General features: G+C 40.8%; 1 protein-coding gene across 7 annotated transcripts in view; it reads right to left on the reverse strand.

Annotated features, from left to right (window-relative positions):
* Nucleotides 1–1,618: 1,618 nt before the first annotated feature.
* Nucleotides 1,619–25,202, reverse strand: part of FGF13 (fibroblast growth factor 13) — a 577,206-nt gene continuing 553,622 nt past the window's right edge. For all 7 annotated transcript variants that reach the window (XM_073599240.1, XM_073599239.1, XM_073599244.1 and 4 more), the window contains 2 exons: nucleotides 20,708–20,906; nucleotides 1,619–2,068 (listed from right to left, as the gene is read on the reverse strand). In XM_073599240.1, coding sequence (XP_073455341.1) covers nucleotides 1,932–2,068; nucleotides 20,708–20,906 — 336 coding nt within the window. In that variant the 3' untranslated portion in view covers nucleotides 1,619–1,931. The remainder of the gene's footprint in view (nucleotides 2,069–20,707; nucleotides 20,907–25,202) is intronic.

Genomic DNA, 25,202 nt, shown 5'->3' on the forward strand with positions numbered 1-25,202 from the left:
GATTAAATGTGTTTTTTAATGCAAGCAGTGAAAGTACCTGAACTTGGTATCAACTTCTTGCAATCCCCTGTACAGTGGAGCTCAGACCAGGAGAGGGAGAAACAAAAGAAACAGCCAATCAATTGTGTTGCAGTGCTAGACGTTTGGATGAAGTTTGCCTTTAAATAGATATATAGCTACTTCTTTCCATTCTTCCAGTACGACCGATATCTTCCAGCAATTCACAAAGCACAGAGAAAAATATTTTTTTAAGTTTTAAGTTAAAAATTTATGTATAACAATTGTTAAGAGCAGAGATACTAATGGCAACATTCATTTGATAGATAAAACTGATACTGGCCAGAGATAAAGTCTTCCACACTACTTTATATTTTACAGCAAGAACTTTCAAAATAAATTGAAATGCAAATAAAAAAAATATACATTTTACTTTTTACAACTCCTATATTTGAACAACATAAAAAAGACAAACACATCTAGTTGAAGGAAACATATTTATTTTAAAAGTGCACAATCTGCTTCAACGTAAACAGGGTCCTATTAAAAATAAAATATATGATCAATTCAAAATTTAAAGAAAATATAATGACTAAACATGTAAACAGTAATAATGCATAGCCTGCTTTAAATCCTTTATATTCGAGTAACGGGTGAAAAAAAATAAAAATAAGCACAAAGACAAAAAAAAAAAAAAAAATGTGTTAAATGACTGTGATCATTCAAAATCATACAAGTTGAATAAAAATGTTTTCAGTGCATTTTTGTGTATACAACAAATTAACAACATGTACAAGATGTGAATCTTCTTGTCCATAACGTAATTCAGGAGAGAGAGAAAAAAAAATGAACATCATCTAATGCACGAAACCAAACTTGTCATGCATCTTGAATCCAGTTTTCTTTCTGTCCATGCAACAGATAGGATTACCTATTTGGAAAACTTATTACATTTTAAACATATTGAATAAATAGCAGGCACAGGTTCCTGTTATGTAGACACAGTTTGTCCAAAATGTCTACAACTCTTACATATGCCATACATTGAAAAAAGGACTTTACAAATAAGACATTTCTTATAAAAACTTTCACCTTAATTCCACAGTTTATTTTTTGTTAGAAAAGAAGCCACAACATTTAGAGAACATCATACACAAAAAAATGGAATTAAGAGAAAACGACATAGATGGATTATGGCATCCGTAATGGGTCAACTGCATTGGATACGATTTTGTGTCTACATAATGGACTAACTCTATAATCAGGATACTACAAAGATATATAAAAAGTGAGTATGTTAGAAGTCACAGGAACACTGTTTACTTGAGCCTGAGGGGTGACCTCAGAACGGACCTGATTTTCGCAACGAAAGCCAGCTTTGAGGAACCGGTTCAGAAAGCTGTATGTGTTGAAAATCAAAGTGTTGCACTTTTCCAAATTAATAATACATATAATCAAGCTTATATATAAAACTGTAAGCCAATAAAACAACAAGTTTTACATTTTTTATATGCTTACCCCCTATAAAACATATAAGCAGTAAAATTTTTCTGTATAGAGCAAAAGTGGTCTTTTATTCTTGGTTGGAAAGCAAAACTCTTATCAGCTTTAAGGTTCTGTGAAATGTTTTTTTCCCACAAAGCATAGGTGATATAAACAGAGAGCAGGTTATGTCCTCTCCTTGGTTTATTCCACTGTATGTTTTGCTAGCTATCTTGGTGCCTTCTGATTTGCAAAAAGCACATTCTAAGATTATGGAATCCGCTCATAAAACCCCATGATCTAATGGCTGACGTGAGTGACCTATGCAAGTTCGATGCTTGTCCTGAAAAATCGAATATTTGGATGAAAGACTGCTAGTTAGAATTCAACAGCATCCAGAGGTAAGGTTCCATTTCTGTGTGCTCCATAGCCTTTGTCTTGCCTGCAGCTGGCTACGTTGATTCGTGGTGGCTCATAGATTTGCCACCATTTAATACTCCTGAAACACTTCTACTTTTGGTTGGTGTTCCACTTCCAGATCTGGAAAACTCTGTGAGATCATGAAGGGAAGGTTCTTTGTACATAGCCACTGAAAAAAAGTAGGAAAAAAATTATTAAAGCAGATATAAAGCATAAAACAAGTATCAACAAATGCAATACATCTACAATTTCAAAACCTTTAGTAAAATAATAACAATAGTATAACAAATAGAACGTTTTTTCAATTATTTTATAAGCGATCACATGATTACTACTGGGAATACATTGTTGCTCCTAGACGAGTTCACTTCTGAACCATCCCAAACACAACCTCCGATCAGGTGCAAGATCAGCTCACATGCTATACAATGGAGAACAAAGAAAAATTCGGATGGCTGCACACTGACAATCCACTTTTATTGCAGACAAAAACCAAATGACAGGAGATGACAGACACAGTGGGGACAAGAAGGTAAACACATTCCACGCTCTCACCAGCGCTTATTCATTACCCTTACTACTCTTCTTTCTTTTTTTCCTGGACAAGGGCTGTGGGTGAAGAAATACATTGGCACTCCCGTTGATGTCATCACCCACTTTAGGACCCCAATGTATTGCTATTGGAGTGGGATAAATGATAAACAATCCTTGTCACTTTCTGCTCTGCCTACAGCAGACATCCCAAGTCTCCTGCGAGATGCAGGAGTCCCCTGCATTTTGGCTGAAGCTCCCTGACACCCGCAAGTGCCTTGCAATATCCGGCCGATCCTGGATGGTCCCCTGGTTCACAGCCAGGAATGATCGGTGCATCAGGAAGGACAGCTGTGAACACCGATCTCCCTGTATAGCTTTTTAGCCGACAGCCGCTTCTCCTCTTCTTCCTCCCATGGCTGTTGGCTAAAAAGTTATACAGGGAGATCAGTGTTCACAGCTGTCCCACCTGCTGCACGGATCATTTCCGGCTGTTTGCCTGTGTGCTCATTCGGCCCCTGTCCTCCTTCTCTGGCCCCATGTCCTCCTTCTCCGTTCCCCCTCCATGTCCTTTTCCGCCCCCCCCTGTTTTCCTCTGGCCCATTGTCCTCCTCCTCTGCCCCCCCTTGTCCCCCCCACAGCTGGCTTCCCCCTGTCCTTCTTCTCTGGCCCCCTGTCCTCCTTCTCCACCCCCCCTTCTTGTCCTTCTCCGCCCCCCCCGTTTTCCTCTGGCCCATTGTCCTCCTCCTCCGCCCCCCTCGCCCCCCCCCGCAGCCGGTTTCCCCCCTGTCCTCCTTCTCTGCCCCCCTCCATGTCCTTCTCCGCCCCCCCTGTTTTCCTCTGGCCCATTGTCCACCTCCTCTGCCCCCCTCGTCCCCCCACAGCCGGCTTCCCTCCTGTCGGCTACAGGGGATGTGTCAGGATGGAGAGCGGAGGAAGGGACCAGTAAATATGTCATTTGCCGGCCCATTCCTTTTTTAAATTGGACACAGTGATCAATTGCTACCGATCGCTCCCGCGTCCTGTGAAAACTGAGCATAGTAAACTGTGTGTTACTCTGCTTCAGTTTATGAATGGACAAGAGCCGCTGTCTCCTGTCCATTCATCTTCAGTGCTGAGAAAGGGACTGGGGAATCTGTGTCTCAAAGGGGACATGTCAGGGGTTTGTTTAGACCCCTGATACAGTATCTCACCAAAGCCCACTAACAGGGCTGATAAAAAAATCAATAAATATTAAAAAATTGAATTGTAAAAAAATTAAAAAAATTTAATTGTTAAAAAATATATACAATAAAAGAAAGACTACTGACACCACTCCCCCTGCCCCACCAACACTGTCCATCACCCCAACCCCCTTCCCCCAAAAAGCATTGTGAAAGAAATTAAAAACAAATTAAATTGTAAAAAAATCAATATGTAAAAATAAAAAAACTACTGACACCATCCACTACCTTACTGACACTGTCCACTGCTACATACCCCCTACCCCAGAAGCACTGTGAAAAAAATATTAAAACAATTATAAAAAAAAAAAATAGAAACAAAATAGATTAAAAACTAAAAACAAAAAACTACTGATACCGTACACTGCTCTACTGACACTGTCCACTAAGCCCCCTCCCCCCCTATCCCCAATCATTGTGAAAAACAAAAAATACAAAAATAAATTGTAAAAAATAATTAAAAAAATAAAAATGTAAAAAAATAAAAATATAAAACAAATTCTGACACTGTTCATTACTCTACTGACTCTGTCCACTGCCCTACTGACACCATCCACTGGCCCCCAAAAAGCATTTTGAAAAAATGAAAAAAAAAAATTAAATTGTAAAAAATAATACAAAAAAGAATAAAGAACTAATGACACCGTCCACTGCCCTTGCCCGTGGCCGGCAGCATTGATATGTAAATAAAGGCGGCATTTTTATGTATATCATACCGTCCTGAGGTTATATCCACCATCACTTATACTAAATGCTGCCCACTGGGAAGACAAAGGGGCATGCTTGAAAGTCCTGCCTGCAACTGTGGTCATTAAGCCTAATATGATCCTGTTCTGCAAAGGTAAGCAAATTGGTGGGGGGAGTGTATTCAGAGGTAGGCAGAGAAGGAATTACAGTTTGGGTGCACAGGTGAGCAAGGAGGGGATGTATAGAGGTAAGAAAGGTAGGTGCAAAGATGAGCATAGGAGGCAGGTAGAATTAAAGGGGTGGAGGGTTGGAGTGGAGAGAATGGGGGAGGTTCGGGGTGCAGAGTTTAGAAGGGGTTTTAGGTGTACTGACAGGGTGGATAAAAATGTAGGTAACATGTAGGGCAGCCCATTCATTTCAATGGGCTGCTCTATGCACTAGAAATGCAGAAGAAAATCCCTAACGCTTTTTCAAAATCACACAGTGCCACAGCATATGTCAACAGATGCGTGAGGGTGTCATTAACAATTGATGGCACTGCTGTGTATCTGCTAAAGGGCAGCACGTTTCTGTGGTGTCAGGAAAGCGATTTTGCATGCGTTTCCGACATACAAATGTGAACACAGGCTAAATGTCTCAGTTACATTGGTGGTCAGTTGTAATCTTCTCATTACATTGGGGCTTGGTGTAGAATCCTTTCATTCACACTAGTAGCCAGTGTGACTGTCCCCCTTACATTGGTGGTCAGTATAAATCCCCCTTACATTGGTGGTTACTGTAGATGCTAATATTACATTAGTGGTCAGTGTAAACCCCTATTTTATTGGTGGCCAGTAGGGATGAGCCGAACACCCCCCTGTTCGGTTCGTACCAGAACATGCGAACAGGAAAAAAGTTTGTTCGAACACGCGAACACCGTTAAAGTCTATGGGACACGAACATGAATAATCAAAAGTGCTAATTTTAAAGGCTTATATGCAAGTTATTGTCATAAAAGTGCAAAAAAAAGTTTTAAAAAAGGCCGTTTTTTCAGGAGCAGTGATTTTAATAATGCTTAAAGTCAAACAATAAAAGTGTAATATCCCTTTAAATTTCGTAGCTGGGGGGTGTCTATAGTATGCCTGTAAAGGGGCACATGTTTCCCGTGTTTAGAACAGTCTGACAGCAAAATGACATTTCAAAGAAAAAAAGTAATTTAAAACTACTCGCGGCTATTGCATTGCCGGTCCGACAATACACATAAAAGTTCATTGATAAAAACGGCATGGGAATTCCCCACAGGGGAACCCCGAACCAAAATTTAAAAAAAAAATGACGAGGGGGTCCCCCTAAATTCCATACCAGGCCCTTCAGGTCTGGTATGGATATTAAGGGGAACCCCGACCAAAATAAGAAAAAAAAAAAAATGACGTGGGGGTCCCACTAAATTCCATACCAGACCCTTCAGGTCTGGTATGGATTTTAAGGGGAACCCCGCGCCAAAATTTAAAAAAAAAACGGCGTGTGGTCCCCCCAAAAATCCATACCAGACCCTTATCTGAGCATGCAATCTGGCAGACCACAGGAAAAGAGGGGGGACAAGAGAGCGCCCCCCCCTCCTGAACCGTACCAGGCCACATGCCCTCAACATTGGGAGGGTGCTTTGGGGTAGCCCCCCAAAACACCTTGTCCCCAAGTTGATGAGGACAAGGGCCTCATCCCCACAACCCTGGCCAGTGGTTGTGGGGGTCTGCGGGCGGGGGGCTTATCGGAACCTGGAAGCCCCCTTTAAGGCGGGAGCCTCCCTCCATGACAGCATGGATGCGGAGCGGCCCGGAGAAGAAGATGAAGAAGAGAAGAAAAGAAGATGAAGAAGAGAAGAAGATGAAGAGAAGGGTACCCCCTTACCATTTCACAAAGGGGGGCCGGGATCTGGGGGTCCCCTTGTTAAAGGGGGCTTCCAGATTCCGATAAGCCCCCCGCCCGCAGACCCCCACAACCACTGGCCAGGGTTGTGGGGATGAGGCCCTTGTCCTCATCAACATGGGGACAAGGTGTTTTGGGGGGCTACCCCAAAGCACCCTCCCAATGTTGAGGGCATGTGGCCTGGTATGGTTCAGGAGGGGAGGCGCTCTCTCATCCCCCCTCTCTTCCTGCAGCCTGCCAGGTTGCGTGCTCGGATAAGGGTCTGGTATGGATTTTTGGGGGGACCCCATGCCGTTTTTTTTTTTTATTTTGGCGCGGGGTTCCCCTTAAAATCCATACCAGACCTGAAGGGTCTGGTATGGAATTTAGGGGGACCCCCACGTCATTTTTTTTTAAATTTTGGCCGGGGTTCCTCTTAATATCCATACCAGACCTGAAGGGCCTGGTATGGAATTTAGGGGGACCCCCACGTAATTTTTTTTTAAATTTTGGTTCGGGGTTCCCCTGTGGGGAATTCCCATGCCATTTTTATCAATGAACTTTTATGTGTATTGTCGGACCGCAATGCAATAGCCGCGTGTAGTTTTAAATGACTTTTTTCCTTTGAAATGTCATTTTGCTGTCAGACTGTTCTAAACATGGGAAACATGCGCCCCTTTACAGACATACTATAGACACCCTCCAGCTACGAAATTTAAAGGGATATTACACTTTTATTGTTTGACTTTAAGCATTACTAAAATCACTGCTCCTGAAAAAACGTCCGTTTTTAAAAACTTTTTTTTGCATTGATCCATGTCCCCTGGGGCAGGTCCCAGGTCTCCAAATACTTTTTATGACAATAGCCTTTAAAATTAGCACTTTTGATTTCTCCCATAGACTTTTAAAGGGTGTTCCGCGGCATTCGAATTTGCCGCGAACACCCCAAATTGTTCGCTGTTCGGCGAACTTGCGAACAGCCGATGTTCGAGTCGAACATGAGTTCGACTCAAACTCGAAGCTCATCCCTAGTGGCCAATGTTGAAACTACTCTTTATATTGGTAGTCGGTAAGAAAATCAGCATTGCCGTTGATCCCCCCCCTCCCCCTCAGCACTGCCCTTGATCCCAGGAGTTATAGGATCCCTAGGAGTTTTCTGTATATTAATGGGTCCCCTCACCTCCCCAGTCCATGGTGTGCAGGCAGTGAGGAGATTATGTCCTATAACCTCTAGCGACCATTCAGTAAGCAGTAATGAAGTGCAGTAATCTCTAGCACCCAATCAACAAGCAGAAATAATGTGCTGTAACCTCTAGCAACTAATCAGTGAGCCATAATGTGTTCTGTAACCTCTAGCAACCAGTCAGTAAGCGGTAATGATATGCTGTAAACTCTGGCAACCAATCGCAATCGCTGTCTGATCTGATTCAGTAAACTGATTTTGAGTCTAGCTGCTATTTATTGTGTATATATATCAGAGCAGGTGGAGAGCGAAATTGTATTGGGGGGCCCAAGAAAATGTTTGCCCGGGGTCCAATCAATATTAAAGATGGCCCTGACCGGCAGAATAGACTAACCAGCACTTGCAGTCATCTGCTGATCAAATGCTGGTTTTCTAACAAGATGATGAACAAACAAGCAGTACACATGTAATAAAAGTTGCCCGGTTCCAGCTAAACTGTCCGACTTTCGGTACATGTGTACTGGACATTAGCCTTTACTTCCTAGTTCATTACCTATTTTATAATTATTGCATTTACTTTAATGAAAACTAGAATGCTATTGTTGTCCCCGGATGTTGAATACTTTGTTTAGGTTGCAATTCTTGACATTTCTGTAAATTTTGAACTTAAAGAGGAACTGCAGTCTGCTCACATAATTTGTAATTAAAACATCTTCGCCATTCTGAAGCTTCCCTCCAACCATTTATATTATTTTATATATACTGTGATTCTATACTTGCCAAATGTGCTGCAGAGATCCCCCTCCACTAAGTCTGGCTGCAATCATTTTAACTGTGGGCAGCTGAAGCTGCTGCCTGTTCCACTTCCTGGATTTACAGCCCTGCAGCTGGCATTGGCCCTCTTATGACTGTTCCCCCCTCCCTTCCTGGCAAACTCACACAAGAGTGAGAGAGAGAGCTGTGCATGATGTCATAAGCCTAGGCTTTTTACCAGACAAGAAACAGGAAGAAGGCTGTATAAGGTATTTACTGGCAGAAAAAAAAAATACTATCCAAATTTAAAACAAGGGCAAAACATTTAATAGATGGGAAGATGAAAAAAAATGATGCTTTAAACTGACCCCATTTTTAGCGCCCTGCAGATCAGCAAGGTATCGCATTAGTCTGAGCTACTCAGCTTTGTAACAGGTTTACTTAAAAGGAAAATGTCCCAAGGTGTAAATAGCTGCTATAGATAAAAATCTATTATAGCGCAAGTAAACAAGCCAGTAGAATCTTGAGTGGTGAAGTCCTAGCTGAACAGTTCATAATGCCAAATGCAGTATAGCAGCTGACTTCAAAGGACAAAGTGCAGCTCCTCAGCAGATAAAAGGAATATCTGTAGTAATGTAAAGGCAACACAAGAGGGCACTTCTAATTGCAGCAAATTACACATTTATTAGCAAAAAAATGCAAATTAGCCACTCACAAAAAAAAAAAAAAAAAAAAAGAATAAAAGTGCATATCAAGCTTAAAAGCCATCATCCATGAGGACCTGGGTCGTCTAAACAGATGAGCGCAACACCGCCAGTGTTAGGAGATGCACAAGCTAAAAACCAGAAGTACAGCAATGTCTCGTTCTCCAGCCTGGCATACTCAATCAATGGCAGGTTTAAGAAAGAGGGGTTACTGCCTTGAATCGTGTACTCACGCCCTCTCTACACCCTGCAGCATCTGATGTCATCGGTCAAGTTTTCATGCTCTCAGACTGGCTCCTGAGCTGAAGTATTTTCTGGTTTAGAGCTTGTGCATCGCCTAACACTGGGTCATCTGCTTCAGATGACCCGGGTCCTCATGGATGATGGCTTTTAAGCTTGATATGTGCTTTAATTCCTACTTAATGTGACTGGCTACTTTGTATTTTTAAATGATTGAATTTGCTGGACTTACAGGCGCCCTCTTGTGTCTCCTGTATATACAGAAAGTGCTAGTAGGCATTTTGTTTATATGCAAAAAGTGCGGGCGGGCATGGGCGGGGGATAAGAACCAATTAGAAGCCTTAAGTGACCTTATAGAGCAGAACTTTCCCTTTCACCATCTAATCATTTTGTACAAACAAAATATATATATTGAAAAAAAAAAAAAAAGAGTCAAGCACATGCAAAACAAAGAATTACATCTAAACTTTACAACATAGCTGTAATTGCTTTTAAAGGTTAAGTGCAAATAAAAATTTAAGTTTCCCAAAAGCTAAAAAATCACAATGAGCAAGAATAAAGCTGTGCAAAAAGGAAATCGCAATCAATAATTACATAAATACCGATAGTTTGCAGCTTGATATTTCTGCAGTCCTTATGTATAACTTTATAATCTAACATCAGTACCTGATTTAAAAGTAACCTTAATGCAGAGAATGCATTAAGGTAAAAAAAATAAAAAACAACATTTTGAGTTTACAATTACTGTCCTTTATGAGATTTAGGTTACTGGGTTCACAATATACTTCCAATCCACTAAGATTTATAATCTAATTTATTATGGTTTAAACTAGGTATATTTATGAATATGTAAATAATACATTCTGCTCACTAGTATGTACAGTGTAGAATGTCAGTTCACAGAAGGCAGCAATGTTTTCAGACAAAATGTAGAAAGCGAAACAAATTTTAACACCTGCTGGGAGATGAATGAGCATCATTAGAAGAACAGGAGGCTCCTGAAGTATTGCCAGAATTGATGGTCTTGCTGGTAAATAACCCACCACAATGTTAAATCGAAATTATTTAGAAAAAAAAAATGACGCAACTGCACCAAAGCACATTTCCCATGGATTCAATGAATTTTATTTACTAAATTTATTAAATTTAGCAGTTTCTTTGTACTGGAATACAGAAAATATAGCATCATACTTGCAGGAGACGTACTTAGTAATAATAAATAACACTGTGCGATTCCAATGAAAGAGACATAAAATATTTTTATTCATTTATTTATTTCAGGTACTTATATAGCGCCATCGATTTACGCAGAGCTTTAAATATACATTGTACATTCACATCACTCCCTTGTCCTCAAGGAGCTTACACTCTAAAATATATAGAATAATAATTATAATACTCAATTGTGACTTACATAATCATAAGGGATATACGATTTTCTGCATTTTTTTTCAAAGTTTTTGATTTTTTTTTTAAGTTTGTTTTTATGCTATTTTTTTTAAGTTTGTTTTTATACTAATGTTACCTATATTTTTTTCAATGTTTTACTACTACCTATTTAAAAATCTTTACATATGCAGCAAGTTTTTTCAGACTGTCCCTCTAACTGAAAACCTGTATTGAGCCACATGAAGTAAAGAGAAGAAAAAGTAAGAGGAGTTCCTGGTTATTCATTTAGCTCTGTGTAATTTGAGTTTCAACTAGGGGTGAGTTGAGTGTTCAGTCTAAGGCTGGGTTCACACTGGTGCGATGCAGTGAACCAAATCGATTCCTGTGCGGGTCCCCGCATCGCATCTGAATTGCAGGCAGTCCACACTGCGCTCTGCAAACTGCTGCGGGTGTCAATATAAAGTTAATGACACCCTCAAATCGGTTCGCAGAACACAGTGCATGCTGTGGAATCTGGTGGAATCGGATCACATGGGTCTGAACACTCATGCAACCTGATTCCAGAGTGGACCAAAAAAAGGCCCTGCACCATTTTGGTGCAAATGCAATGCGATTTCAACCATACAGACTGTATGGCTGAATATACATCGCACAGGTATCACATGTGATGTGCACTGGAATGCGGTGCAAATGCAATGCAATGTCTGCAATTGCATATGTGTGAACCCAGCCTTAATGTAAGCTCGACCGAACATTCGCTGTTCTGACATGTGACCGAATCCTGAACCCTTGGGAAGTTCATCGGGAAAAGCTCCACCAAACATCTCATAACTATCATTAGCCAAAGTTTAAAGCCTAGTACACATGATGAGAATAGTAGACGAATGATTGCCCGTTTTTTGTTTTTTTTTGCATGCTAGTCTCAAAAACGAATAGGTTACTAACGTTATGAAAATTCTCATAAAACAGAATACAGCTTGGGAAGTGATGTAATGTATTGTATTGTAATGTATTCTTTCATTTCTGAGCATGCGTGGTCTTGGTCACTCAAATTTTTCGTACAAATACTATACTAATTACATGAAAATTGTTTGTTCTGTTATCTTACAAGAAAAATTGTCGTGTTTGTTCCTTAGAATATTTTTTAGCATGAATTGTCATGATCGTCTCTCGAAAGCTGTGTAATAAAGAATAGATTATAGGACGATTTCTTTGAATGTGTTTTTTTCATCCACTTTTCGGATCATGTGTACTAGACATAAGTTGCAGCCCACACACTATAAAAGGCTACTTCCCAGCAGCCCCCTTGTCATTGTGTTAGGAGTTTAGCTAGGGATAGGTGACAGTATTACAGGGAGAGAGGGTTGTTTAGTGTAGTGTAGTGTGCTGCTACTGCTTTGTGCTTTATATTGTTTTTAGTGTTATATACTGTATAGTGCTGTATATTGCTGCACAATTTCACTTTGTGTGGCTAGGGAGAGTGGAGTATAAGTCCACCTGCATTCAGCAACAGTCCTTTTTATGACTATTTTTTGGGAGTTAGTGGCAGGTTATGTTGCTGTGTTGCTTCTGTCCCCTTTTTTTGTTATTTTGACGTATTTCTATGTTTATTTTATCTTATTTTTTTTGGAGGGTCAGCAGCAAAAGCAGCACTGGAATCTGTTGGAGATACCACAAAAGCTGCTCATGGTACCAACAGAGCAGCGCAGATTGTTGAGGTGTTGTTTAGTTCACCAAAGCACCACATCCCCTTCATACAGCTCTTCCAAAAGCTGCAAATACAAGTAGGGAATAAGCTCACATTATCAGCATCATGTCTGGCAGGCCTACAGGCTAAAGAAGTGGTCATAGACGTGGTGCATCTTCTGCAGGCAAGCCACATTTGCCATTTTTTGGGGCGCTGGATGTGCTTTACAGCCAGAGCACACACAGGAGGTGGTGGAGTGGCTAACCAAATCTTCAATGCCCTCACCCAAGTCCAGACGATCTTGCAGGCCACTGCAGCTGCCTACTACTCCACTGCTACTCCTGCTAAAGCCTCACCAACTGAAACAGAGCAGACTGCTGTATTATTTGAGCACAGCATGAGCCACTTACTGCAAGAGGATGCACAGCAACTAATGGGATCCAAGGTTCCCACAGCCACAGTATACTGTCATTTTGTTTTGATGATGAGGAGGGAGGGGAGGATGATGAGGCCTCTGACCATATCTGGGTGCTCGATAGAGCAGAGGTGGTTGTCTGACAGAAAATGGGGGAGAGGTACAACCCCAGCAAGGCAGTATGTCATCCGGGGCAGTTTGCAGACAAGTGGAGGGAGCAGCTGTCCCTTTTTCACTGAATGGCAGAGCTCCATAGGTGCAGGGCACTGTTGTGCCCCACTCCACTCCCTGGGGCTCACCAGTGTGGGCATTTTTTAGCACATGTGTAGCAGACCACACTGTTTTCAGCAGCTCTTCCTCCAGCATATCATGGGTGGCAATACCATTGTCTATTTGAATACATGTTTGAAGAAATATCAGGCCTATAACCATGCATGTTATTGGAAACAGCACCAGAATGCTAGACATCAGAAAAAGGGATGCACTTCTCTTCCTCTTCCAGCTTCTCCATTTTTATGTCTACATATATCCACTATATATGATTCCCTCTCAGAAGCCTCCAGCGATAGAGATGACAGTATATTGGTCATGAGTCCTCCAACAGAGAAGAGAGTTTGTGTGTGGCCATGCATAGTAGGGGCAACTGAAGTTTTGCTGCCCTAGATACTAGAGCAAACAAAAAAACAGCCCCCCCCCATAACCAGTGCTTAAATGCCAGCTTGGTCAAATTTCTGGATTTTCAACTCCAGCAAGATTTTGGCCCCTTTTGGGAATTTGCAGCTTGTGCTGAACAACACTGGCAGGTTTTCAGTTGCCATTTCTTTACCTGTAAATCCATACCTGCCCTTCACCATCATGTGGAAGGCTGACCATAAGGTCAGCAGCAAGCTCCATGTTACTACAGACACCTGGTTCAGCAAGTATAAGAAGAGATGCTATATATCATTCACAACCCACTGGGTGACTCTGCTAGCACCTGAGAAAAGTGCAGGACAGGCCACAACGCTGGAGCTTGTTCAGCTGCCAAAGGGATGGACCACTGGCCAGAATTTGCCCAGTATGCAACTGGGCTGCTGGGCTGCCCTGCAGCCAGCATGTTCTCTGAACTTGCATTCAGTGTTTTGGGGGCCTTTGTACAGACAAAAGAGCACGTCTGTCTATGGACACTGTTGACCAGCTGACATTTGTGAAAATGAACCAGTCTTGGATCAGTAGCAGCTACTAAGCCCCTGCTGCAGATGCTGGTGATGAAATATTTGGGGGGATCTACAAAAATGTTTTTTTTTTCTTGCTTTTAATGTGACACCCCGCATTTTTTATCAGCTGTTTCAGAATTGCAAATACTGTGACATCCTCTTTCTGCCCTGAAGGATTTTATATGTGGGAATACAAAGTTTAGGCACCAATAACACCTCAAATATTGACATTTGGAATATGCACCCTTTAAAGTAGTGTGGTCTAAAAGTGATTCCTTAAATTCTGGCACATGTGTGTGCATTAATGTGTATCAAATCTGTTAAATAGATTTGATATAGTGAGCCTTAAAAAATAGATGTGTGTTTTTCTGGCTAAAATAAGCCAACTCTCTGTTGCCATATTTGCCTTAACGCACAAAGAATTAGATTTCCATTATCAGTGTGCACATAACAATGGTTTCCTTTTTTCTGTTATATCATATCTTCAGAAATATACTGTACATCCTAGTTTAATTATTTAAAGCTAAATCTGACCAATCTGCCTCTCCAAAAAGGGTATAAAATTTGTGCTGGGAAGTACTTTTCTGCATGGAAAAAAATAACAGTAAGGTGCAATCTGCTTGCTCTCTATCTGTCACAATTAGTATACGGTTTAAAAAGGTGTCCATCAAATCTGTAAAATTTCTCCTTCCTCACTCACTGAAAAAGGAAGCCAATATATTTTGCCAAATTGTAGTCTGTTACTCTCCCTCTAAAAGCACTGACAATAAAGGCTTCAAAGTTGTGTTGCAAAGTTGTATGCTGTTTCTATATTTAGTGTCCAAAACAAAGACACTGATATACAATTTCCAGGCGTAAAATGCCTCTCTCTTTCATCCTTTCAATATTGCAGACCCTCAAGTGGTTTATTAGCTGTGTTGCTAAGCTGAAAGTTTTTTCCATCTTCAGTTGCAAAAAACACATTAATTATTTATTTCCAGATGCTAAATGCCTGCTCAATAGCTCAGAAATTGCAGTCTGTCTAAACAGATTTTTTTAGATGTGGTGCAAACCTGTATGCTTTTTCCATTATCGGTGTTTTATGGATGCTAAATGCCTAATTAATCCCTCAGAAATTGTGGCCTGTTCTAAAAAGCTGTGGTACAAACCTGAATGCTATTTCAATTGTCAGTGTCAAAAAAAAAATCATTTTTTTTTACAGATGCCAAATGCCTGTTCAATCGTTCATAAATTGCAGCTGGTCCATACAGGCTTAACAACTGTGCTGCAAAATATCACGCTCTATCCATATTTAGTCTTCAAAACAAGACACACTTTTAGATTTCAAGGTGCAATCTGATTTTTCTCTCCGTCCAAAAAATTGTGGCCCTTAAAGTTGTAGTAAACTGTTTTGTCATTTTTACCTACAGGTAAGCTTATAATAAAGCGTGTTCCCCCCTCCCCCCTTTTTCCCTATGTTCTATTTATAATAAAGCTTACCTATAAGTAAAATGAATATCTTCTAAATGTGCACCGTTTAGGAGATATTCCAGCGAGCAGCAGCCAGTGATGTCACGGGCACATGCGCTCTGAAGGAACAGCATACCCATGCCTTTCCATCAGAGCGCCTTGCCATGTGCGGGAGTGACATCATCAGGGCTCGGTCAATCAGATTGCCGAGGCCCGCAAACCCGGAAGAAGCCCCCAAACCTCGGAGGAAGACCGGGTGAACATGGAATCCCTGTCATCAGTGACTGGGGGCGCTGGAGGGATCCGTTCTAAAGGCAAGTCTAGTATGCAGTGCATACTAGTACATTATGGCTTAAACCTGCAGAGGGTAACTTTAAAAGGTATCCTTCAAAACTGGCTGTAACATGGCTCCAAGGAGCCAGCATCACATTTTTACAGCTGTTTAGGTCTACGGTCTGAAAAAGAAAAACCTTTGGGGTTTGTTGGATCCCCCTCCAACATACTGTCCAGCTAATAATTTCAGTTTTCTTGCTTACGGTTCTAAAAATGTGAAATGTAATTTATATATTAAGGGGTTACACCTGTCTAGTCTCTCTGCCTTGCATTGCAGGCTAGTAAAAACACTTACAAGTTGTGCTGCGAGTCTGTAAAATATTTCTGGCTTTTTTCTAAATAAAATATAAGTAAAAAAATGTTTGCTTAATGTTAATGGGCAGTGAGCCTCTACAATATTTAGGGCTGCCATGTTTGGAATATCATAATCTATTTGTTTTTTCTTGGAAAAAATGTGCTCATCCCTCTCTCTTACATTGCTGTCTTGGGCCCCAATCAAACTGCTTGCATGCTCTCCAGTTACTGTGTGAAAATGTTTGCATTTGTCTCTGAAATATGGAATTTTGTTTTAATTTGTTTTTCTTGTTCAACATAACAACTGCCTCAGTTCTTCCATATGGGTTCCTGGGTTTCTTGTTTGGAAGTGTTTTGATGCACTGTGGGTTGACATTTTGATCAACTTAGTACACAAAACAGTGGGGTTAATTTACTAAAACTGGAAAGTGCAAAATCGGGTGCAGTTGTGCATGGTAGGCAATCAGATTCTAACTTCAGCTTGTTCAATTAAGCTTTGACAAAAAAAAACCTGGATTGTTTTCTTTGTAGAGCTGCACCAGATTTTTAACTCTGCACTTTTAGTAAATCAACCCCAGTGTGCTACTGAATAGAAGATCACAACAAGCTACGTTCTGAGACTAGTTTTGACTGCGTTTGACATTGATAGCCTTAGTTTTTTCATTTTTTATTTATTTATTTATTTTTAATATGTACCTTATGATGTATTGCTGTATTGCCTATGTTGCTTCCAAAACTCAATTAAGATGTTTTATTGCTAAACAAAAAAAATCAGTTGTTTTTGCAAAAATTATTTACAACAATTTTTTTGGGGGGTGGAAATCAATCATATTACCATATTTATCGGCGTATAACACGCACAGGGGTATAACATGCACATTCATTTTAAGAGGGAAGTTTCAGGAAAAAAACTTAAATTTTAAATAAGGAACTTTGAAGCAAAATAAGGGTCAGTGCCCATCTGCAGCCTCACCATTGCCCATCAATGCAGCCTGATCAGTGCCCATCTGCAGCCTCACAAGTGCCATCAATGCAGCCTCATCAGTCCACATCAATGCAGCCTCGCCATTGCCATCTATGCAGCAGCCTCACCATTGCCATCAATGCAGCAGCCTCCCCATTTCCATCAGTGCAGCCTGATCGATGCCCATCTGCAGCCTAGAGGGGAGGGGGGGGAGGAGCGCCGACAGATTACATACAGTGAGAATCTCCTATGATAGACAGAACAGTGGTCTAATGGCGGCCAGGAGACGGGACTTCCCATTACAGAGGCCGCCAACTAAACAGGAGATTCTCACTGTATATAATCTGATGGCGCTCATCCCGCCCCCCTCCCTGTCCCCTACAAGGCAGCTAAAATTGAAGTATTGGCGTATAACACGCACACAATATTTGCACCCGATTTTCATGGTGAAAAAGTGAGTGTTATACGCCAATAAATACAGTATGTTGCTGCCGCTGTATGTAAGCCAATCAATTATGTAAAAGTAAATAATTAGACATGCAATTTGTGTGATGCCAGAATATGGTGTAGCTGATGCTGATCTTGAGAGTCGTATGATACTTAGTTACACATACAGTTTTAGGACATCTCCTAAGAATGTTATGTAAAGGAATTGCATTTTTATTTTTTTTGTCCTTTGAGCCATTTGTCCTTTGAGCCATTGAATGATAGTTTCCATTTTTTTTTTCTTCGGTACATGTCCCGCATGTCAGTGACTGGGCCCCCATGCCCTTTCTTTGTCAGTCCCTTGAATTTAATCTTAAGAAATGTGAACTATTTAAAGGAAATTCATCTCTCACTGATTTCAATGAGGTTTGGATTTTGGATCTGAACTTCGGTAAAGACTGCTGAACCGAACCCTGGTACATTTGGCTCATCACAAGTTGCAAACTACTGAACTCTATAAACAAAGACTTTATTCACCAAAGCATTTCAGATTGGCCTATTAAATATGTGAAAAGTAATCCACAGTTCTACTTGTTGACTGGAAATCATAGATATGAATTATAAATACTTCTATTTTATATTTACCAGCAGTGGCAGCTGGTGGTTTTTTTTGGGGGGGCGGCCAATAACCACCCCCCGATGCGGCACTCCCCCCCGTCTGCTGTCTGCCGGTCGGTCCGGCATTTACCCCATCTAGGCAGCAAGTGGCGGGCAGCAGGCTGTGGGCAGCGGCTCCTGTGTCCTGTCCTTCAGCACGGCAGCTTCCGCCGTGCGTGTCTCCTCTCTTCTCCTCCTAGGCACTAGGCGTCCAATAGGATCGCCTGTCCTTCCAGCCATCGGGTGAGGGGTCTCACAATCCGCTTCCTGATTTGCCAGGAGGAGGATCTGTGTGAGAATAGTGAATATTCATTTGCTATTCTCACACAACTGGGGGGGTGGGCCGGCCTACCCTTTTTTGAAGCCTATTAGAGCCTCTGGCTCTAGTTACGTGCTTCAAACCCCCCCCAATTGGAATCCATGGTCCGGTGCCCTGTATGTAGATCAGGGGGCCGGACACATGGATAGGGGAGGCGTCGCCTCTGCGCCCCTAATGCACGGGCCGCCTCTGTTTACCAGTCTGAAAGATCAAAAAAAAAAGTTATATTTTCCTTTTCCATTTATCTTATTTGAGATCCAGAAAGCTATAGTGTCACAACCAACAACAAGTCTTTTATCGTTTATAAGATGATTGTAATTTTAAAGTGCACCACTTACTATTGAATATTTTAAGGAGCTACAAACAAGCCATTCCTGACCTTTTATTGTGAAGTCATTCATCCTGAAAGGTTACAACACACTAAAGCTAGGTTTTAGTAGGTTTCTAACAATTTAGAAACACCTACTCTGTGTTTTTAATTTAGAGGGTTGTATGGCTGCCAAAATTCTCCTCTCTGAATAAAACTAACATTTCAATGCCTGTGTAGTAAACCTTGAAAATGTATTTCTACTAATAGATGCATGAGTGAACGGGGGTTTGTTTTAAAATGTGTTCACTGCTTGTTCAGAATATGCAGGTATTTTATTGTGTGCTTTATCTGGGCACAGGTTTACTTTAAACTAAATTTCAGGCCTGAAATTATACTGAAAAATAATATAATTTAAAAGATTATATTTGCCCTAAAATTATCTTAGTGTTTTCAATGCCATAACTTTGTTTTTTTTTTAGAAAAAGTAGGGTAGGGGTAAAACCCCAGATTATTTTTTTGCTGCCTGGTGAGGAGATTTCTCTTCACATCCTGTCTTGGAGATGCAAAAGGAATTATCTCCAAAGTGTAGATAATTTCCTCATAGGGAGTTCTCAGAGGTACAGATGTTCCCATTGCAGATTTTTTTCCAGCTAGGACACAGACAGCAATAAAATCCTGATAGAGGTTCTAATCCTTCCATAAAACAAGATACAAGAGCTGCCTTTACATACACATAAAGGAAAAACACAATGTATATTTTGCAGTAGCCTAATGCAACCTACAAATAATATTGTTTAATTATCCTAGATACATTAAACTGGTGAAAGGTGATATCTGATAATTGTGGGTACAGTACATCAATCTTTGCATCATTTACAACTAATGGTGTAAAGTATGAGCCAGGATACAGGAGTTTTCTAGTTTTAATATTAATACTGAATGTCTCCCATCATGAAATAAAGGTGGTCTAGACTCAATTTGCCAGGAATGTTGTATATTGCTACTGAAAGAAGTGAACAATATTCTAATACATTACATATGTTTTGCTATAAATGTTAAAAGGTATGTAAACTCAAACCATAATCTTAATTTATTTGGTCCCTTTCAGTCTGTTAATTGAAATCATTTTGATAAGTTTGAAAAAAAAATACCTGTTGATCCTGCCAGAAATCTAGTGAACTGATAAGTTCCTGTGTTTTCTGCCTTTGCTTACAATATCAAATAAATTGCATCCAGCTATCTCTGAGGACTATAGAATCTGTTAAAAGGAAGAATCAGCCAATCCGAACTCTGACCCTCTCCTTTAAAAGAGATCACATGACCAAATGCCTAGGCTTTTGATTATGTGAGCAGTACGGGAGAAAAGGTAAGTATTTTAGCTTTGTAGTTATAACTAGTCCGAGAAAGACTTTGAACAGTCTATCTTAAAATAGGAGTATAAATCTGCTTTAAGCCAGAATATCAATCAACATGCCAGCTAAACTCCACACACCTATGATAACTACAGACGGCAAGGGAACATTTACACTGAATCTGAAAAATCTCTTCTTCTTACCTTCGGGCTTCCCCATAATTGATGTACAGCATACTTAACATTTTTTGTACAACTTTTCTTTTTATTTCTACAGGTCATTTTAATTTCTTTTCCAGAATGTAGATATTTCATATCCTCTGTGCACAGTAATCCATAATTATTTACTGCATTGTCAAAAGGTATATACAACACCTCTCAATGGAAGAGTTTACTTTAAAAGAAAGTGCACCTATTCCTTTTGCCCAAATCCATCCTAGCCCTAACTCACCCTCCCTCTCCACATACTTACAGTGGTCAGTTTCTTGTTTACATCCTGGCCAAGCCTGCGCATTACAGCCCCATTGACTTCTAGAAGGCCATCTACCTTGGTCACCAACCTTGAGACACAGACACATAAAATTCTATTGGGCTGTAATATGTGGGTGTAGTCAGGACAGGAAGACTTGTGGCACTGGATGTAAGCAATTATTAGAAGACAAATTCATCAGATCAAAGCATGAATCTGTTGGGGAAGGTGAAGTGGGTTAGGACAAAGTTAAGGGCCAAAACAGATAAGTGCACTTTGTTTTTAATTGCACATCTTATTTACTCCCCACATTATCATATGACGTGTATGATGTAATAATTTACCTTTCAATGGTTTTGGCAGGAAGTGAGCTGCAGGTTTGTTTTTCTTTACATGGTTGCCTTTCATAATTTCACCTTCTTTGTTGAGACCCAAAAACCAGCTCCTCCCCGAATGTTGCTGTCTGTAGATCATTGAGGAGTACGTCACATAATAGTTTTCAAACACTGACTCTTTGAATTTGCATTCAGGTGTAAAATGTTCCTGTAAAAAGAAAAATTACACACCTTGACCAAAGCAGTCTAGAAATTATAATTATTACAGGTTTGAAATGAACAGTAAAAGAATATTAAAAGATCAGTATATTATTGAACAAAAAGAATAATCACTAAGGAATATTAAATCAGAACCACAATACATTATTAATCTGAAGCAGCCAATATAACAGCAAGGTTGGAGTCCTTGTCCTACTTTCATTATGGTTCAGCCTAGAGTACTAGCACAGGTAAGGAGCCCACAAAACAAGAGCACATGCTCATATGTTTTAAAGAATATGCCATTATAGGTAAAGATACAAAAGGAACAAGAAAGACATTTGTGTCCTTTTGTAATATAATCTTAAATACGTCTTATGGCTTCAAGGATTTGGGGATAATCTATTGATGTCATCTATAAAACAACCAAAGGATATAAAAGTGATATACTTAAGGAAAAAAACAAAACAAATGACCCTCTGTCCACTTTTTATGGCTTATCAATGAAAGCAGAAGTTCCCAGGTTACTTTTGTCACCCTCACAGTGGCCCAAGATGATACATTTTTCATAAGCCTATCGATCATAAACTATCATAACTATTATAATCTAAAAGGGTCTGCCATAGCTCCCTTCTGTCCCTCATTTGGTGGAATGAGGGACAGGGACTTTTCTGCCTCAAATTTCTTGTTTGCTGATCTTATATAAAGATCAAATGGTAAAGCAGGACAGTCTGACAAAAATAAGAATATAAATAAATAGTCCAGTAAAAAAACTATTACAAGCTGTTGCTGCTATATTTGTCTTCAATCCAGAAATGTCTACACAGTACACTTTTTTCTGGTAGATGATCTCAGTCTGATAGTCAACATCATTTAGCCCATTTTTTCTGAGCCTACATTTCCCTGGACCCACGCCAGTCTGTGAAAAAGAGATGCAGCACAGATAATAGCTTATCTCTTGGTCATCCTGCTTTTTTCACCTAACAGCATTCTCCTTATCAGCATTTAAACTGATTGAGTCCTTGTGCTCCTTCTTCTCTGAAGCCAGCCCTGCTGTACAGGGGCTGTAGAAGGCTGATAACAGGTTAATTTCACGTACTTATAGTGCTTGCATTAAAAAAAAACACACATTTAATGATGTATTAATGATCACAGATTTGCATTGATTGGGTTTATATCTGCCTAGAGTTAAGTCTTAAATCTGCAGAAAAACACCCCCCCTCCAAACCCAACATCAATTAAAAGTCCCCACAATATGTGCAAAAATCTATACCTTTTTGTAAAAACTGAAGTGTAAATGGGCCCTTGATTTCCAAGCAGTTCAAGAGGTGACTGGATCAGTAGTAGTAAAGTAGAAAACACTTAGAACTGAAAATCACCTTTATGTTACATGGAGTAACAGGAATACACAGATTAAGATTAACACTCTACAGAGGTGTCAAAACACTTTCACTGCTAATTATACTGCTGAACATGCAAGCTTAGATATACAGACATCATCAAGGGATATCTGAGGGAGTACCCCGCCTGCAGCCGCTCTACTATGAAGATCAAATGTGGGAATCACATCGTCTCTGGGATACATGACGAGGGGACAAGCAAGAAAATTCCTCTCTCTACAAATAGGCAACTGTAACAGGCAGCTAAAAAGCTACTGGGCAAAATTAAGATATCTCAAGAGGAATCAGCAGTCAAAACTGCGTGGGTTGAAATGGAGAAGGAAAACACACTAAACCCTTTTGAATATTTATTGTGATGTGTTTCATGACTGCCAGAAGCTTTGAGGCTTGTGCTGTTGAAATCATCACAGCAATGCGCTAATCATTCCATGCAAACCCTAAATCAGGCATTACACGACTCACCATTAAGTGCCTTTTATTGCCATTAGCAGGAAATCCTTTTTCGCTGTGCCGTTCTATGAAAAGTCTGCAAGAAGGCACTATGGCAAATGTCTCTGTGTTCATGCTAAGCATAACAGTAGCATAATGAAGGGAGTGCACCTTCTAACAAAAAACGACTAATTCAGAAATCCACTGTAGACATAAATAAACTGTATGGGAGCATTTTGATATTTTTTCCTGTATTCATTGGGTTCTGATTCTGAAGGATTTTCATGCTACATTGGTGCAAAATTTAATTCAAATAATTGAACAGCTGTTACTAGAAACATTGCTGATGTATTGTACATAAAGTATAATAAGTGCTATTTTTTTTTTTTTTAGATGTGGATAGAGTGGTGAGGGTCAGAACGACTGTGAAGTCTTTATGGCTGCATGCAGAGGCATAGCTTGAAGTTTGTGGGCCCCGGTTCAAAAGTTGACCTGTGCCCCCCACTACCACCTACCTCTTCCACCGTGTGTGCAGATACACCCACCACATGCCAAGATACTCAAAGTGGCTTAAGAGCTTAGAGTTCCAAGAGTTCCTCCTTACATTAGAGGACAGGGATCACCCCTGGAGAATCAGAGGACAGGGATCACCACTGGAGAATCAGAGGACAGGAACCCCTGGCAGGTCATTTGGCAGAGCTCTTTTCCCATTCCAGCACTGAAAACAGCTCCCCCCCACACACAATACACAGGGCTGAAATCACATTCCTTTACACATAGTCTATCAGCCTTCACAGGGTGTATCTGGCTTTTTTGTTGCTGCTCTGACCTGTGAAATCCCTTGGTCGGAACGGCTGTGTAGTTGCAGAAGGCAGATACACCCTATGCAGATCATGGCTGACTGGCTGTGTTGTAAAGAAATGTGATTTCAGCCCTGCGGAGGAGCAGCAGTATAGTGTGCTGTACTGGGAAAGACGCTCATCAGCGGGCATAGCATGCAGGGCAGAGGGGGTGGTCAAGGGGGTTTGGGGCGGGGCGTAACTTAGATCTGGGGGGGCAAAATCTGGAGCCTGCAGTCCCTCAGGGTCCCCTCAGGAGGTGTTAAGGGATTTGTTTTAGCAATTTCTGAAGGTTTCTCTGTCAGTGTTCGCAGGTGTTGGGGGGAAGGTCACCTCCCAGAGGTGTGTGTCTTTTCCCCAGTTGTCAGGGAAGTGGGGTAAGTGGACATTCCCGGGTGGGGATGTACAGAGAATCCCAGCTAGTGACTAGAAGACACTGAGCAGTGTCTTACCTCACCAGTGACATCGGTCCCATCATGGCTAGAGGACGGCACCCTCCTCCTCTTAACTCGCTGAGCTTGTTTACCATTGTAAGCTGTCAGCACACAGCACAGACACTTTCCCATCCTGGGCTGTTCTCACCCCAGGCTCCTCTCCATTGAGGAAATGGCTCACAGCTTCTCCCCAGCCAATGAGAACAGAGGGGTGTGGACTGTGGAAGGCAAAGTAGAAGCCCAGTACTGGAGCGTGGCTGTGGGGCCCTAGGGCAGGTTGGAGCTGGACTTTGTGGAAGATATGATAATATGACAGGGAGTCTGCAGGGGCCCCCTGGAGCTAGGGGCAGGGTTGTGACCCCTGCAACCCCTTATGCTACGCCCATAGCTGCATGTATTCTTGTTAGGGGGATTTACCTTTTCTAGCTGTCCTCAACACCATTACCACCAGGAAAGAAAAAAATTGACACCGGAATACCTCCCTCCAAATGTTTTGGCTACCTTAATCAGACCTTAGGTCAGAAGGCATACCTTCATGTTTACTGTGACTTTAAATCATTTCTCTGACATCATCTGACCACATCTCCACAATCAGAGGAAGTTTTGTACCCATTCACAGAATACAAAGCTTCCTTTGAATGGCTCAAATTTGTTCCGGGAGCAGGACAGGAAGCCCCCCGTCCTGCTGCCAGAACACAGTGCTGTATACTGTATGTAGGTTATGCTACATACATTTTTTACAGTGCACGCAGCAGGCACATCTGATAGTAAACAAAATGTGGGACAACTTGGCCCAAATGCACTCTTTAAAGTAAACAGTAAACATGGAGTTAGCCTATACTGCCAACATTAAATTGAAATGGAACGACACTCATTGAGAAGAAAATGGCTGCACACCCCGGATAATGTTACTAAAATAAGGATTGTCCCCCATGGGGTTTTCTAGGCAGAAAAAGGGTACAGGAGTACTACATGAGGAAACGTGAGTGGTATTTTAATAACAAATTGTCAAAGGAGACTATAAACACAGTCAATCAAACCCTCAGCTGTGGTACAAAGAGTAAAAACAACGTTGCTGATGTAACAGTCACAATAGTATACAGTAATCAAATATTGAGGTAAATTGGTACATGATTCGTGTATATAAACTGACGCGTTTGACCGGGTCATCTTCAGAGGATTGTTGTGGATTGTAAAAATGTTT

Source organism: Aquarana catesbeiana, linkage group LG09, assembly GCF_042186555.1.
Source record: "Aquarana catesbeiana isolate 2022-GZ linkage group LG09, ASM4218655v1, whole genome shotgun sequence".
Classification (NCBI taxonomy): Eukaryota; Metazoa; Chordata; class Amphibia; order Anura; family Ranidae; genus Aquarana; species Aquarana catesbeiana.